General features: G+C 44.8%; 1 protein-coding gene across 1 annotated transcript in view; it reads left to right on the top strand.

Moving 5' to 3' along the window:
• Positions 1-18,357, top strand: part of MAML3 (mastermind like transcriptional coactivator 3) — a 384,719-nt gene that overhangs the window by 221,585 nt on the left and 144,777 nt on the right. The window contains exon 2 of the mRNA XM_040418474.1: positions 81-1,571. Within this exon, the coding sequence (XP_040274408.1) occupies positions 81-1,571 (1,491 nt within the window). The remainder of the gene's footprint in view (positions 1-80; positions 1,572-18,357) is intronic.

The raw sequence follows: 18,357 nt of genomic DNA, 5'->3' as shown, positions 1-18,357 counted from the left end.
TTCGGATGTGTACCACTTTTTCAGAAATTAAAATATTTTAATTCCCACATACTTATTTATATTCTCTCTTTTCTTCTTAGCTTCAAGAAGCTGTGCAGAAGAAGTTAGAAGGTGCTCGTTCACCACTTAATGGAGAGCAGCAGAATGGCATCTGTGATGGGAGGTTTTCACCCTCTGCTAAACGGAGAAGGAAAGAGATGCCAGGTATGGACACTCTTAATAATTTGTCCAATATGCCACTGCCTTCTGTGTCACCTCTTCACCAGCTTGACATAAAGCCACATCTACCTGTTACAAATAATGTAACACATTCAGGAGGATTAGAAGACATAAATAAGAATGGTGGCCAGCAGGATGTAAAGCTAGCAGTAAATGGGTCTAATGCTACGGAACTGGAGGAGAGCTTTAATATCCTCAATAAGGAAATGAAACAAGAACCACTAGATGATGCTTCAGTCATTGATACGTCTGATACTTCTCTTTCCAACCAAAATAAGCTTTTCTCTGACATAAATCTGAATGATCAAGAATGGCAGGAGTTGATCGATGAGCTTGCAAATACTGTTCCTGAGGATGATATCCAGGACTTATTCAATGAGGACTTTGAGGAGAAGAAGGAGCTGGATTTTTCCAGACCTGCAACTCAAACACCCCTTCCTCAAGAAATTGCCAGTGTAAAGAGTGATCCATCCCACTCTCCATTCCCTCACGTCTCTATGGGCTCTCCTCAAGTTCGTCCATCCTCATCTGGTCCTTCTTTTTCTAATGTATCATCTGTTTCCAGCATACCCTCAGTCTCCAGTGCTCCATCTACATTAATGCTTGCTGGATCACCTGCAAGTTGCGTTGTCCAGTCCCCACAGACTCCTAATCCACCTCACACACCTGGTCAAACCTCAACAAGACCTGGTAATGGATATGTCATGACTCCAACTTCTAGCTCTGGAAGTGGCTCTGTTAACCTCCCAAGTGCTGACTTGTCTCCAGCTGAGCAGCTCAAACAAATGGCAGCTCAACAACAACAACGAGCAAAACTCGTACAACAAAAACAGCAACCACAGCCGCAGCCACATACAAACCAGCCTTCCAGTTGGTCACCCGTGGGACCTCCATCTAGTCCATATGGAGGAGCCTTTGGTAATGAAAAGCCAAATAGTCCAATGATGTATCCCCAAGCTTTCAACAACCAAAATGCTATTGTACCTCCAATGGCAAATAATCCCCAGAAAACCACAATGAACAACTACCTCCCTCAAAGCCACATGAACATGATAAACCAGCAGACCAGCAACTTAAATTCAAACTCTATCAGCAAAACTACCAATATGCTCAATTATGGTAATACTAAACCACTGTCACACTATAGTGTAGATATGAGTCAAAGAATGACTCCTCCAATTGCCAACCAAAACAAAAATGTCATGTTACCATACATGCAACAGCAGCAGCAGCCACCGATGCCACCTCAGATGAGCCATTTGAGTGAGGAGCAGAAGCGGCTACTTATAATGAAGCAGAAAGGACTTATGAATCAACAAATGGCTTATGGATCTCTCCCGGGTCACAGCCAGGTAAGAGCACTCCAGCATGTTATGACTACAGATTTTCTATTTGGCATCTACCCTCATACCATACTGGGCCCTCATTGTGTGTATGGCATTTTGTTGCTAGGTATATTGAGCTCAGATTTTAGATTGCAGACATTCTGCAACTCAACATATCTGTGTATAATGAGATATTAGCTTAGCGTTGCTTTCAATGTTATACCCTTGTTTCAAAGGAGAATAGCCACCCTATTAGGGGCATTGGAAGAAGTTTATTTGCTCCCCTTCTCGAATTCAACATACAGTATAGAGTCTTGTGTGCAGAAGTGATTGACGAGGATGACAGCCAAGAGGGATGCCTATAGATTATGTCTGTGTACTTGTCTGGGAAGATAAGTGATCAAGAGTGTATATAGGGTTTTGGCTGCAGAAAGCACCCGTATGTTATTGACAGGAGGCCTGCATCTACCAAGGTCTGGTCTTGTGAATTGTATATATTGATATGTATCCTGTGACTACCAGCCTGCACTAGAATATCAAATAAGGTCTGCACTTAGTCTTGTAATATTTCTTCTGACTCTGTGCACCATATAGTTTATAGTTTCTATTTCTGAGACTGACAGGTCGTCCTGCATGCATAGGTCCTTGGTAGGAAATCCCAATTCTTTCCCTGCTATGTAGCAGTGAGTCCTGAAGATAATGAGACAGGATAGAGATAGGGTACATGATATTGTTTTTTATCAGATAGACAGTGATTGCGAGTAACCCTGGGTCACATGTGCGGTTGTCAGCAATTTATTTTCTTTAAACCTCTAGCTGTGTGCACAAGATTCTAAAACCTGAGTGGAAACGGATAAGCAAGAAAGAAACATATTTGTCTTGCTGTCTTTATTTACTATCCTCAGAAATAATGGATAGTGGAGGCCGTCAACTTGTGTTGGAATCACGGCGGGGCCTGGCGCAGTCACTGTTCTCTATTACATCGGGCCCCGCTCACAGCAGTATTTATTAAGTGAAGTCATGGGTAAAGCTTTGTTAAGGTATAGCAATCCCCTGCAGTAGTAGCGCAAGTAGTACTCACTACGAAACTCCCGTAGCAGGGAGGCTGGCCATTCACTCACTTCCTCACGCGCATGCTTCTCCCACTTTATGAATGAAGCAGGCGGAGCAGGCGCGTGACAGAGTGAATGACGTTACGCTGCCGTCTGCCCTGCCTGCTACGGGAGTTTCATAGTGAGTACTACGTGCACTAATGCTGCAGAGGATTGCTATACCTTAACAAAGCTTTACCCATGACTTCACTTAATAAATACTGCTGTGAGCGGGGCCCGATGTAATAGAGAACAGTGACTGCACCGGGCCCCGCCGTGATTCCAACACAAGTTGCCGGCCTCCACCCCCTGTTTTGGGGGTCACTATTAAAACAAGGACAGTGTTATGGGAGGGATCTGTGGATGACACATATATAGCATAAGATGCTATATACTGTATGTGTCATCCACAGATCCCCCCATAGCAGTGTCATCCACAGATCCCCCATAACAGTGCTTCAGCCACAGATCCCCCATAACAGTGCCATCCACAGATCCCCCATAACAGTGCGTCATCCACAGATCCCCCATAACAGTGCGTCATCCACAGATCCCCTCCATAACAGTGTCATCCACAGATTCCCCCATAATAGTGTCATCCACAGACCACCATTAGTTCTAAACCCACCAAAAGCACACCTTTTGGCTCAAAATATTTTTTTTCTTATTTTTCTCCTCAAAAACCCAGATGCGTCTTATGGGCCGGTGCGTCTTATAGGGCGAAAAATACGGTACTTTATGTACGTGTCTAGTCTGACTTCTACCAGTCTGATGCAGACTTCCTGGCCTCCTGAAGCAACTCTGGCCCTCAAAGACTTTTTCATTTGGCAAATGTAAACTGAATTGCAGAGAAAGCTCAATTGCTGGGATCTCCACCGATTACTGGACTCTGCTTGGCTTCCTCCATTAGTTAGATGGATTTTGAATTGAGTAGCAGTGCTCGTGTGATCACCGCTCTGTTCAAACTTCTTAGGAAAAGGGGGGCTCGGGATCCCTGTTCTAATGATTGTGAGGATCCTAGCGGTGGGTCCTCAAGCTTTCATACATTTATCATAGTAGCACTACAATATTAACCACAAAAACGTACTGCTGAATTATTCCTCAAATTGTAGGTAATCAGTGGGAGCCTCTGCAGGGAAAATATGCACACTAATAGCCAGATCTGAGAAGCTGGACCTGCCGTAATCAACTGGCAACTTTATTCTAAGGCTTCTTTCACACGTCAGTGAATCACGGGTGCATGCTGTCCATGTTCTCCAACAGACAGCACTCATATTCATTGATTTTAATGTGTTTATTTACACATCAGTGATTATCCACTAATCATGGGTCGTTGCAAAATCCATGTAGACATGCACTACTTTGGTCCATGAGGCCAAAGTGTAATGGGACTCAGTGTGGATCTGTGGGTCTGGGCCAGACAAAACACGGTGGATGCACCATTTTTTTGTCCACCGCCGGATTCCACTATAGTTAATGGGGTTGGGCGGTGAACAGCAGTATTTGGCTCTGCTGGATCAGCCTGCTGGATCAAGTAAACGGAGATGTGCAGCTAACCTTAAACATTCCTTATATGAATCAGCCTATTATTTTTGCTATTAAATATTGGTATCTGGAAACTTGAAGACCTGACTTGATGGGCAGTTAGGGTTTTCTTTAAACAAGTTGACAAAACTGAATTGTATGGCAGGAAAAGGCTAGTGCTATACTCTAATCTTACATTTTTAGTGGTGGCTTTTCTACAGAGTGTGTCCAGAAGGTCTAATAAGGCATCATTATTGTAAATTGTTATGCTTGTCACAGCTGAACAAAACTCTTATATAATAGGGTTGTTTCGGGTATTGAATTTTCGATACCCAATCAATACTTTTGCCTGGTATTGACCTCGATACCAGGATTTGCCTTTTTTCGATACTAGGCTTCGCTATTGCGCAGTATAGTATCAGAGAGCAAGGAGCGTGCTGCTCTCTGCAGCACAGGGGAGAAGGAAGCAGTCTCTCCCTCCCAACTGTGCCGCTGCTGCCACCAATGAGGAGAGAGGGGCGGGCGCACTGCACCACCAATGAAAGTAAATGTTTAATACAAATCCCGGAGGCGGGTGCTGTCGGGAGCTGCGATTAGCGGCAGTTAACCCCTCAGGTGCCGCTCCCGCCTCCTGTATTAAATGTTAATTATATTATCATTGGTGGTGCAGTGCGCCCTCCCCCCTCCTCCCCAGTATTAAAATCATTGGTGGCGCAGTGTGCCCCCCTCCCCTCAACCCCCCAATATTAAAATCTTTGGTGGCGCAGTGTGCCCCCTCACCTCAACCCCCCAATATTAAAATCATTGGTGGCGCAGTGCGCCCCCTCCCCTCAACCCCCCCAGTATTAAAATAATTGGTGGCGCAGTGCACCCCCCCTACCCCCCCAGTATTAAAATCATTGGTGGCAGTGGCCACAGGGTCCCCTCCCCTCCTCATTGGTGGTACAGTGGCAGTTCTGATCGGATCCCCAGCAGTATAATCCTGGGGCTCCGATCGGTTACCATGGCATCCAGGACGCTACTGAAGACCTGGCTGCCATATTCATCTCCCTGCTGCTGTGTGCACTATGCACAGGGCAGCAGGGACAGTGTGAAGTCCTATTTACCCTGATAGAGATCTATCAGGGTGAATAGGACAAGGGATTAAAACATCCCAGGTTCTGGCTCCTAAGGGGGGCAATAGTTATTAAATTTAAAGTAAAGAAAAAAAAGTATATTAAGTATAAATCACCCCCTTTCCCAATTTTACATATAAAATATATAAACAATAAATAAATAAACTATTAAAATATAAAAAAAATGTCCTGTGCGGTGAGCGCCGTAACAGAAAAAAATAAATAAAAACTGTGTGATTCGCCATTTTTTTATTCACCTTGTCCCCCCAAAAAATAGGATCGGACTGTTCTATTATGGGCAGGACATTCCTTAACCCCTTAAGGACTCAGCCTTATTTCACCTTAAGGACTTGGCCATTTTTTTCAAATCTGACCAGTGTCACTTTAAGTGCTGATAACTTTAAAACGCTTTGACTTATCCAGGCCATTCTGAGATTGTTTTTTCCTCACATATTGTACTTCATGACACTGGTAAAATGAAGTAAAAAAAAGACATTTTTATTTATTAAAAAAATACCAAATTTACCCAAAAATATTTTAAAATGGCAAATTTCCAAGTTTCAATTTCTCTACTTCTATAATACATAGTAATAACTCCAAAAAATAGTTATTACTTTACATTCCCGATATGTCTACTTCATGTTTGGATCATTTTGGGAATGATATTTAATTTTTTGGGGATGTTACAAGGCTTAGAAGTTTAGAAGCAAATCTTGAAATTTTCAAAAACCCAATTTTTAGGGACCAGTTCAGGTCGGAAGTCACTTTGCGAGGCTTACATAATAGAAACCACCCAAAAATGACCCCGTTCTATAAACTACACCCCTCAAGGTATTCAAAACTGATTTCACAACCCTTTAGGTGTTCCACAAGAATTAATGGAAAATAGAGATACAATTTCAAAATTTCACTTTTTGGGCAGATTTTCCATTTTAATAATTTTTTTTCTGTTACAAAGCAAGGGTTAACAGCCAAACCAAACTCAATATTTATGGTCCTGATTCTGTAGTTTACAGAAACACCCCATATGTGGTCGTAAACCGCTGTACGGGCAAACGGCAGGGCGCAGAAGGAAAGGAATTCCATATGGTTTTTGGAAGGCAGGTTTTGCTGGACTGTTTTTTTTGACACCATGTCCCATTTGAAGCCCCCCTGATGCAACCCTAGAGTAGAAACTCCATAAAAGTGACCCCATCTAAGAAACTACACCCCTCAAGGTATTCAAAACATATTTTACAAACGTCGTTAACCCTTTAGGTGTTCCACACGAGTTATTGGCAAATGGAGATGAAATTTCAGAATTTAAATTTTTGGGAAAATTTTCCATTTTAATCCATTCTTCCCAGTAACAAAGCAAGAGTTAACAGCCAAACAAAACTCAATATTTATGGCCCTGATTCTGTAGTTTACAGAAACACCCCATATGTGGTCGTAAAACAGCTGTACGGGCACACGGCAGGGCGCAGAAGGAAAGGAATTCCTTATGGTTTTTGGAAGGCAGATTTTGCTGGGCTGTTTTTTTTTACACCATGTCCCATTTGAAGCCCCCCTGATGCACCCATAGAGTAGAAACTCCAAAAAAGTGGCCCCATTTTAGAAACTATGGGATAGGGTGGCAGTATTGTTGGTACTAGTTTAGGGTACATATGATTTTTGGTTGCTCTATATTACACTTTTTGTGAGGCAAGATAACAAGAAATAGCTGTTTTGGCACCGTTTTTATTTTTTGTTATTTACAACATTCATCTGACAGGTTAGATCATGTGATATTTTTATAGACCATGTTGTCACGGATGCGGCGATACCTAATATGTATACTTTTTTTTTATTTATGTAAGTTTTACACAATGATTTCATTTTTGAAGCAATAAAAATCATGTTTTAGTGTTTCCATAGTCTGAGAGCCATAATCTTTTCAGTTTTTGGGCGATTACCTTGGGTAAGGTATGATTTTTGCGGGATGAGATGACAGTTTTATTGGCACTATTTTGGGGTGCGTGTGACTTTTTGATCGCTTGCTATTAAGCTTTTTGTGATGTAAGGTGATGACAAATGGTTTATTTAGCACATTTAAAATTTTTTATTTTTTATGGTGTTCATCTGAGGGGTTAGGTCATGTGATATTTATAGAGCCGGTCGATATGAATGCGGCGATGCCAAATATGTATACTTTTTTTTTATTTATGTAAGTTTTACACAATAACAGCTTTTTTAAAAACAAAAAAAGATGTTTTAGTGTCTCCATATTCTGAGCCGTAGTTTTTTTTATTTTTTGGGCGATTGTCTCAGGTAGGGGCTCATTTTATGCGGGAGGAGGTGACGGTTAGATTGGTACTATTTTGGTGGGCAAACGCCTTTTTGATCGCTTGCTGTTGTACTTTTTATGATGTAAGGTGACAAAAAAATTGTTTATTTAGCACAGTTTTTATTTTTTACGGTGTTTAGGTCATGTGATATTTTTATAGAGCCGGTCGATACGGACACGGCGATACCTAATATGTATACTTCCCCCCCCCCTCCCTATTTCTTACCAATTTTTTTAAACTTTATTTGGGGAAAATGACGTTTTTGTTTATTTTTACTTGAAACTTTCAATTTTTTGGGGGGGAAACTTTTTTTTTTCACTTTATTTTTTGTCCCACTTTGGGACTTGAACTTTTGTGGGTCTAATCCTTTACAATGCATTCCAATACTTCTGTATTGGAATGCATTGGCTGTATGAGTAATACTGTGTGTATTACTCATACAGCTTCCGGCCTGTGAGATCCAGGGGGCTGGATCTCACAGGCTCGTCACCAGAAGGCAGCGCGATGCCTTCCTTAGACATCGCGCTGCCTTCTATGCCATCGGGTCCCCCCTACAGCCGCAATGTTGAATGTTGGCCCGATTGTTGCCCCATGAAAACATGCCAGTTATTACCCAAAAAACGAGTGAGCGATCATTTGTCGGGCGATTACACCATTAAAGCAGCATTAAAACTGCTCATTGTTACCGGACAGAATATCTGCTCGTGTTAAAGGACCCTTAGACCCTGACAAAGCTGTTTCCTAAACAGTGTAATGTGCTGTAATCCCACTTAACTAGCCTATTACAAATTTTAGAAAAGGGGTTAATCCAGTTTGAAAGGGGCAACATTATCTAAGGAAAATATTCTGTGCATTGAGAACTGCTTGGGCTTCCTGTATAGCGGAGATGTGTAGCATTTTATTGGCTGATTTGGTTGTATATAAACATCCTGGGGAGAAGGTCGGATGCTGCTGACCCTCCCATTAACATGTCAATGAGGATAGCTGGTGCTTTGAGTTTACTGCTCCTAGATGTGCGATGAGCCTCATTAATTACATTTAGGAAGAAAAGCACACAGCTCCAAAAGTAAAGTGAAGGGGAGGGGGAGGGAGTAGCCTTCGTTTCCCATGAATATGAATAATTGGATGGTTGGCAGCATGTCCTAGTGGTGGTATATCTGAACAGAAAGAATAGCCTTCTCTGTAAACATGAAACCCAGGGATAACAAAGGCAGAAGAGCGCCCTTTGAGAAGGTCTAAATAGATCCTGGCCGCGGCAGAGCTTTCACCGATCAGCTACTTGCCCGCCATCATATTAAGAGCTTGTGCCTTCTATTTTGTTGCAAACAAAAGGCAAGCGTAATTGGAAGAAGGAAGCGTGTTGAGCAGTGGCACCTTATGTTCAGCTCTGCTTCCATTAGCATGATCTGGTAGCACAGTGCATTTTGTGATCTGCCATAAATTATGTGATCATAGATAGAGCTCTTATTAAAGATGAGAAAAAGTCAGGACTTTGGATACAATCATGTGTTCCTGTATTATTTCTCAACTGGTAATGAAAAAAATTATTGTCTTCTGCATCTAGTATTATATAGTAGTAGTATAAGATGCAGTTGTCATAAGATGCCCTTTTAGACATATACTGTATTTCTGTATATCTTCATATTTATTAGTGAGATTTCAGAATATTAGAGACCATCTGTGGAGATAAACTGTCCCTTGCAGATACTGGGCCGTCCTATAGGTTAGTCTTCATCCGGCTGTTTCTGGTGGAAATAGTAAAATTGGGCAGCTAGGTAAAATATCATCACTATGGCCAACATGTAGTGGCTTATCCTCTTCCTATTGTAATATAAATACAGGGATGTCATCAAAAATTTCTGGGCCACATACATCCAAAAAGCCTTGCCCCCCACCACCACCTTTTATTGGGGGAGCAGGGGAGACAACATTGGCTGAGGCCCTGGCAAAGGAAAAACGTGAGAGAATGGAAAGTAGTAGAGCCAAAATGGGGGTAGGGGAAAGAGGCAGCCTGGCAAGGTCTTTGTGTAGGGGCATGGGGGAGCCAGTAACTGGTCAGAGGCTTTGTATGGGACAAGAGGGAGACAGTAGGTGGCAGGGGCTATGTGAGGAAAATGGTCAGGGTTGAGATAAGATGACATAGTTTCTGTGAAGGGAGGGAGAATTGAAAAAAATATCTTCTCCATACAATCCCAATCCTGCTTAGTTTCCTCTGTGCCTCCACTTAATAATAGTGCCCTCTTTTATGTGACATGAAGGACACGTTATGGTGCCCACAGATTGTCCTGAAGTAGCACCCACAATCAGGATATCCCCTTAGTGTCCCCCACAGAGTAGTGATGTTTCCTGTTGCCTTCCCACAAATTAAGGATTTCCCCCCTCACAGTAGAGATTTTTCCTTAGTGTCCCCCTCACAATAGTGACCCTTTAGTGCTCCTGTCACAGTAAGAATGACCCTTCAGTGCCTCTCACAATAGTGATGCCCTCACCCTCTCACAGTAAGTAATACTCACCTAGCCCCATTCCCATGATGAACATAGTCCTGAGGATGAAGATACAGTTGAAGTCGGGACATGCAGCCATCTTTCTGGAACAGTAGCTGGATTTGGGATGGTTGGGAGGTATGTGTGAACTCTTTGTTGCGTTTTCATCACCACCGGGCCTTGCCTCTTGTTTTCTTGCATTTTTCTGTTTTCAGTTTGTGACTGGACAATGGTATGCTAACAAGGTGCTAACACATGCTGCTGCTCTGTACCCTTGAACACTGGTACCATAGAATCCAGGGTACTATTAGTACTGATGGAGGAAGTTGATTTCTCTTCTATCCTCTGACTCAACTCCTATACCATTCACACAGTGGAATTTGCAGCCAGAATTTTCACGTGGACACAGTGGCAAAATTCTGGCAGTTTTTGGCTTGCGACAAGATTTTTATTTTACTTTGTTTTCTGTTTTTAAAATCTGCCGGTGATCTCCCATATACTGCTGAGGGCAGGGATTGGCTGCAGGATGACCTGTGTGTATGGAATGTGCCAATTGCAGCTGGGAAGGTGACATCAACGTTTCAAGGGGTTATCCGATATCTAAAATATCCCCCCCCCCCCCAATGCCCAGGCCCCTACACATATGCCACTCTGGATCCCTGCATGGCCGCTGCTGCATCTCCCCATTGCTTGGATTAAAGCATCCGTCGACAGGGGAACAGCCAATAGCAGGCTGCAACGATGACCATCCTGAAGGGGGCTCGTCCCCGTCGTAGCCTGCTATTAACTGCTCCATCCTGAGATGCAGCGGCCGTGCAGGGATCCGGAGGAATGTAGGTGCCGGGGAGCAGGTAAGTATAATCCATACAAGGGGCTCGAGCATTGGGGGATATTTTAGATATCAGATAATCCCTTTAGATATCAGATAATCCCTTTAACTGCTTCACATCTAAAACTAGCCCCACAAGTTTTTATTTAACTTGTACAAGACCTTTAACTGGCACGTATATAAAGCTTCATTTCACCACTGAGGAACTATTTCCAACTGGCAGCCTTTGGGTACCAGCATCTGGACTTCCCAATGGGAGCTCTGCATTGGGAAACTGACCTGAAGGGACATCCCCTTTGGTTGGCCGATTGTCAGGGAAAAAATGATCTATCATGTTGAATTACATGTCCAATCCTTTGTTTTCAAAGAAGATAAGCTGCCACAAGATGTGCTTGGCAGTGGCTTCTTTTCTGTGCCTAACACAAGCATGCTTGTATGTATGTATGGTCAGGTCGGAAGGAAGAGCCATTGAAGGTGATTGGTCAGTGGCCACACACATTAGATGAATATTCTAACTAATAAAATAGAGTAAACTCACCAAATTCGACAGGATCGCCACCGTTCAATGTGTTTGGGGTGTTCTGACTTGGGGAAAAAAGCTTTGTGCAATTGGATTTCTATATGCCCAATTCTCTTTTATATGCCCGATCCTAGAACTGTGCCAGAGGTATCTTCCCTATTGAGAACACATGCGTGCTGAGACGACTTAAGGAGGCATATTTTGGTGAATGGAGGGGAGACAGCTTTTTGAATCATGCTGAAATCCTACAAAAATGATTGATCATTTGTAACATGTTTAACGCTAAACACAAGTGGAACTGGAAAGCCTCCATTCGAAGTATATTTATTGACATTTTAGCTAAGCTTTTATCTCTCTGTGACTTGCACTGCAGGTAGAAAATACTGTATCTCTTGGAAAACAAGTGAATGAGATTTATGGATGTGGAAATTCAGGAACACAAATGAGCCTATTTATTAAACTATAATTCTCTTTACAGGAGTATAGCTGTGCCCCACAATTTTAGCCACAAGCTATGAGCAAAGAGAGCTTTAGTTGTTGGAACATTTTCTTATTCGACAACGCGTTGGTTGAAAATGCTTTCTTGCATCCAAAGTGTTAATCTGGATTTTCGATGTTATCATTTGCATTCAGCGAGCCGCTCAAGGCATGTTATTTTGATTGCTGGCTCAGGCCCATGCTCCTACAAATGGAGGAGGCTGGGAGGATTTAATGAAACAGGAGCAAACGCTTGATTTCTCTTTGTCTATTAATCTGTCTTGGGCTCAGTTAAATATTTTCTGCCCCCACCATTCTTTCATTCTGTTGCTAGGAAAATGGGAGGTAAAAGTTCATCCAATGCTCGGTATGGCACTGCAGCACCGAGACCTTTTTAATGAAGAATAATGAAGAGTAATTGCATATCTGTAATAATATCAAACTTCCGAAGTCAAGGGCAATTGGACATGTCCCAAGAATGTGTCTAGCTTGAGATACACTGCAGTGACCATCATTTCAAGGGATCTGTCTTGTGAAATTATGACCATGCTAGAAAATGTGTTTTATTTTTTAAATTACCTGTAAAAAGGGTTCAGGTTATTCAAGGGCAACTGATTCACAATGCAAATATAAAATATTTCTTCCACAAAAAATTAGGATCCATATGGTACTGTTTATTCAGATTTCATTTTTGGATTGTCTGAGTTGTTAATCATAATGTATCTAAATTTTATATCATATGGTAGGAAAGAAAGCTGTAGGGGTGCGGTGGTAGCTGTCTTACCCTGGCCTTGGTGCTCAAAGGCCACTGTGCCATATAAGAACACACCAATATCACAAATGGCAGATGGTAGCCGGAGGCTCTGTTAGATTTTGGACTGGGACTCAGGAACTTCCAGATATTACACTAAATAATAGATTGAAGAAGATTAGTGATGATCGAGCATGCTCGGCCGAACACCTGTTTGACTCGAGCATCTAGATGCTCGGCACATGGCGGTACTCTGCCGAGTACCACATGTGTAGTATACGGGAGTTGTAATACCCGTTACTACCAAAGGTCACTTGGTGTGCTGTCGTCCCTCCTAATTATGGGAAGTTGCTTTATGTCAATTTTATAAAATGTAATGTAATGTGTGTATTTTCCTGTCACTGAAACTTGCACTTACAGGCCTGCTAGGGGTGTCATTCCTACTTCTAGTCCATAGAGGGAGCTAGGGAGCCCTAGTTTATATAAGGCCAGACCAGGAAGTGCAGGGAGACGGAGTCTAGTTTCAGTAAGCTACAGTTGGAGATTAGACAATGTCTGAGACAAGTCCAGGCCTGAAGCCTGCTGTTCAGGAGAAGATTCCCTCCTGAATACCCATATGCAGAAGCAGGAACATCTTAGCCTAAGGGCCTGAGGAACCATTCAGAAGCCAGGAGAGACTGAGGCAAAGATCAGAGGAGCCAGAGGTACTGAGAGAAACAGAGGAGGTACTTATTTAAGCCATAATCAAGGATATAAAGCCAGACTTAGGTTAATGGGCCTTGGTGAAGAATTGCTACATTCCAGGATCAGACAGAGTTAGAGTGCAAGCTCCTTTGCTGCAAATCCTGTGTTCAACACTCTGTAATTACCCTGCTGTACTGAATTGCCTGCATCGACCGAATTGCAAAATCGACTGTATGCTGAGGAACTGCGTTTCCAATATTGTCTCTGCCTGCAAACTCCTAAAGTTGAAGTTCTGTTTTAATACTACGTTTCCTCAATTTATTCCTGCATCCGCAAACGGCGTGCCACCGTTTACTTGGCACTGGCGTCACGAACTATTCCCTACCTATACCTGCCCTTGCAGAGAGTCAGCTGTACCAGGTTAGTGTATATTGCACTACATCACCCAGAAACACCTACTGCACACAACTTGAGTACACTGCACATGTGCTCAAACGCAATGCTCGAGTCTCCTCCCCACACGTTTCTTGCCTGCTACGCAGCCAATAAACGTGCAGGGAGGTACTACCACGCAGTGTATTGCCCCCTCCTTGCGGAAATCTCCCTTGCCATGGGGTAGGTGTTCCGCAATCTGGCGCTTTTTTGAGGAAAATGCAGACGACAAAAGAATTGTAATTTGCAACCTGTGCCATACAAAAATGAGCATGGGCGTGAACACTAGCAACCTCAACGCCACCAGCATGATCCGCCACATGGCATCAAAGCACCGTAATAGGTGGGCCGAACGCCTGGGTCCACAATCGGTGTCTGCAGGTCACACCACTGCCTCCTCTTCCCCTGTGTTACGTGCTAGCCAATCCCCTGTCCAAGACGCAGGCCCGGATGCCTCCCACCCTGCACCTGGACCTTCGCAAGCACCATAAGCGACTACATCCACTCCCGTGTCCAAGCGCAGCGCACAAATGTCCTTACCCCAGGCATTTGAACGCAAGCGCAAATCCCCAGCCACCCACCCACAGGCCATAGCACTGCAAATGTGCAGCATTCCAAATTACTGGCCCTGGAAATGTTGTCATTTAGGCTTGTGGACACTGAAGCTTTCTGCAGCCTGATGTCGGCGGCCGTCCCGTGTTAGGCAGTCCCCAGCCGCCACTTTTTTCAAGGTGTGCCGTGCCCGCCTTACACCAACATGTGTACTGTAACATCACACGCCCTGACCAACGCAGTTACTGGGAAGGTCCACTTAACCACGGACACATGGACAAATGCATTCGGCCAGGGAAGCTACATTTGCCTGACTGCACACTGGGTAAATGTTGTGGAGGCCGGGAGCGAGTCATACCCTGGGAATGCACAGGTGCTTCCGACACCAAGGATTGCGGGCCCTACGTCGATCAAGGTTCCTGCCAGCACCTACGTTAGTGGCTCCAACCCCCACTTCTCCTCCTCCACTTCCACCTCCAAATTATCCGCGTGCAGCACCAGTCAGTCATCAGTCGGTAGCTAGAAGCAGTGTAGCACTGCAGTGGGGAAGCAGCAACAGGCCGTGCTGAAGCTGATATGCTTAGGGGACAAACAGCATACCGCCGCAGAGCTGTGGCAGGGGATAAGAGACCAGACTGAGCTGTGGCTCTTGCCACTCAACCTAGAACCAGGCATGGTTGTGTCTGATAATGGCCATAACTTTGTGGTAGCTTTGGAGCTCGGCAAGCTCAGACACATCCCATGCCTAGCCCACGTCTTAAACTTAGTGGTTCAGCGGTTTCTCAAAACCTACCCTAATTTGCCTGAGCTACTGGTGAAGGTGCGCCACGTGTGTGCACATTTCCGCAAGCCATCGACAGTTTCAGCCGGTCTGTCAATGCTGCAGCAGCGCTTGAAATTGCCAGCTCACCGGCTGTTATGCGACGTGAGCACGTGCTGGAACTCCACGTTCCACATGTTAGCCAGGCTTTGTGAGCAGCAGAGGGCAGTAGTGGAATACCAGCTGCAACATGGTTGTCGCTTTTCCAGTCAGCTTCCGCTATTCACAAGCGAGGAGTGGGCATGGATGTCTGACCTCTGTGAGGTTTTAAAAAACTTTGAGGAATCAACACAGATGGTGAGTGGCGATAACACTATTATCAGCGTCACCATCCCACTTCTGTGTCTACTCAAACGCTCACTGTTCTCAATTAAGGACGACGCTTTGCATGTGGAAGAGGTGGAAATGGGGGAAGACGTTACACAGGGTGATAGCCAGACCACCCTCAGTTTGTCTTCTCAGCGCGAATTAGACGATGAAGAGGAGGAGGAATAGCAGGAGACGGTTGCCTCCGCTACAGAGGGTAGTACCCATGGAAGTTTAATTCCATCTGTTCAGCATGGGTGGGTGGAAGAGGAGGAAGAGGATGAGGAGATTGAGAGTGATCCTCCTGATGAAGACAGCGGAGTCTTGTTTGTTGGTACTCTGGCACACATGGCTGACTTCATGTTAGGCTGCCTTTCCAGCGACCCACGCGTTATACGCATTTTAGACAACACGGCTTACTGGTTGTTCACCCTTCTGTACCCCCGCTATAAAGAGAACTTCCGTAGTTCCTTGGCCAACCAAGGAGAGGAGACAACACACAGAAGTTCCAGCAGAGGCAGGGCAACACTCTCCAAAGCCTGGGACAGTTTCATGACACTCCGCCAGCACCCTCACCCTGATGCGCGGCCTAGTGTCACAAGGAGTGAAAATTTTTGGAAGATGGTGAATAAGTACATAGCAGACCGTGTCAGCGTCCTCAATGATCCCTCAGTGCCTTACAACTACTGGGTGTCCAAGCCGGACACGTGCCACGAACTGGCGACTACGCTTTGGAGGTGCTGGCCTGCCCTGCCGCCAGCGTTTTGTCTGAGCGGGTATTTAGTGCTGCTGGTGGCATTATAACAGATAAGCATATCCGCCTGTCAACTGAAAATGCTGACAGATTGACTCTTGACCATGACTTCTCGACTCCACCAGAGTAAAGCTGATGAACATAAAGGCACTTTAAATGTGTTGTTTATAATGTACTGAATACACTGTATTTCCATGCACCCCTTCCACCACAAACAAGGGTTTATGGTTGAATCTTCCTTTTCTCATCCTCCTCCACCTCTTCCATCATATCAACATGCTTATTATGCCCTCGCATATATGCCCTTCGCATATAATTTTTTAGAGGGTCAGCTCATACAGCAGGCCATCAACTACAATGTTTTACAGGGTCAGCTCAGCTGCAGGACTCGAATATAATTTTTTACAGGGTCAGCTCACCAGCAGGCACTCACCTACAATGTTTTACAGCGTCAGCTCAGCTGCAGACCCTCACATATAATTTTTTAGAGGGTCAGCTCACCAGCAGGCCCTCCCCTACAATATTTTACAGGGTCAGCTCACCAACAGGCCCTCGCATATAATTTTAGAGGGACAGCTCACAAGCAGGCCCTCACCTACAATGTTTTACAGGGTCAGCTCAGCTGCAGGCTTTCGCATATAATTTTTTAGAGGGTCAGCTCACCAGCAGGCCCTCACCTACAATGTTTTACAGGGTCAGCTCACCAACAGGCCCCCGCATATAATTTGTTAGAGGGTCAGCTCACGAGCATGCCCTCACCTACAATGTTTTACAGGGCCAGCTCAGCTGCAGGCCTTCGCATATAATTTTTTAGAGGGTCAGCTCACCAGCAGGCCCTCCCCTACAATATTTTACAGGGTCAGCTCACCAACAGGCCCTCGCATATAATTTTAGAGGGTCAGCTCACAAGCAGGCCCTCACCTACAATGTTTTACAGGGCCAGCTCAGCTGCAGGCCCTCGCATATAATTTTTTAGAGGGTCAGCTCACCAGCAGGCCCCCACCTACAATGTTTTACAGGGTCAAGTCACCAGCAGGCCCTCGCATATAATTTTTTAGAGGGTCAGCTCACCAGCAGGCCCTCGCATATAATGTTTTACAGGGTCAGCGCACCAGCAGGCCCTCGCATATAATGTTTTACAGGGTCAGCTTACCAGCAGGCCCGCACCTAAAATATTTTACAGGGTCAGCTCACCAGCAGGCCCTCACCTACAAGTCCAGTCTCACTATCCAAGAGTCTGGTCAACACAATCCTCACCGCCGGGGGTCGCATCACAGAGGAGTCTCGTTTGTTATCGGAATTAACTAGACAAATCGCTCCACAAACTAAGAATGTCCATGCACCACCACCCACAGAATCGAGAAAGAGCTTTCAATCTGTCAATCCTTTCCGTGTCCGGGCTGGGTGAGGTGTCCCGTGTTGAGGCAAATCAAGCCGCAGGCTCCACTCCTGGTGGTGCCCTTCCGGTAATTCCTTTAAAGGGTTTCTGTCACCAAATTTAACCCTATTAAACTGGCTGACATTAGCGATTTGCTAAAGTCAGCAGACCCTAACTCTCCTAATCTAAGGCTTCTGGATGCCCCAGTTACTGCACAATTTTAACTTTTATAACATGCTAATATTAGCCTTTAGGAGCAGGGGGGGGGGGGGCGTTGCCCTTGCTCGTAGAGGCTCCGTTCGCCCTCATCAAGTCACGCCCTGCCGTCCTTGATTGACGGGGACAGGCAGCACTCGTCTCCTCTGGCTGGCTCTGTGTGCTGGGGGACTGCGCATGCGCGAGATTTATCCAGCATACAGGGCCAGCCGGAGAAGACGAACACTGGCCCTGTAAATCAAGGACGGCAGGGCGTGACTTGAGGAGGGCGAACAGAGCCTCTAGGAGCAAGGGAAACGCCCCCCTTGCGCCTATAGGCTAATTAGCATATTATAAAAGTTAAAATTGTGCAGTAATGGGGGCATCCAGAAGCATAAGATTAGGAGAGTTAAGGTCTGCTGACATTAGCACATCGCTAATGTCAGCCAGTTTAATAGGGTTAAATCTGGTGACAGAAAGCCTTTAGGTTTCAGCTTTGCAACGATATTCCCCCCCCCGGAACCCAAAGACTTTGGTTTCCTGGAAGCTGCTCGGCGGGTCATGGGAATAACACTGTCGGATCTCCGGTCGTCATC

Source organism: Bufo bufo, chromosome 2 (assembly GCF_905171765.1).
Source record: "Bufo bufo chromosome 2, aBufBuf1.1, whole genome shotgun sequence".
Taxonomy (NCBI): domain Eukaryota; kingdom Metazoa; phylum Chordata; class Amphibia; order Anura; family Bufonidae; genus Bufo; species Bufo bufo.
The sequence above is the reverse complement of the archived record's forward strand: the minus strand, read 5'-3'. Positions and strand labels throughout refer to the sequence as shown.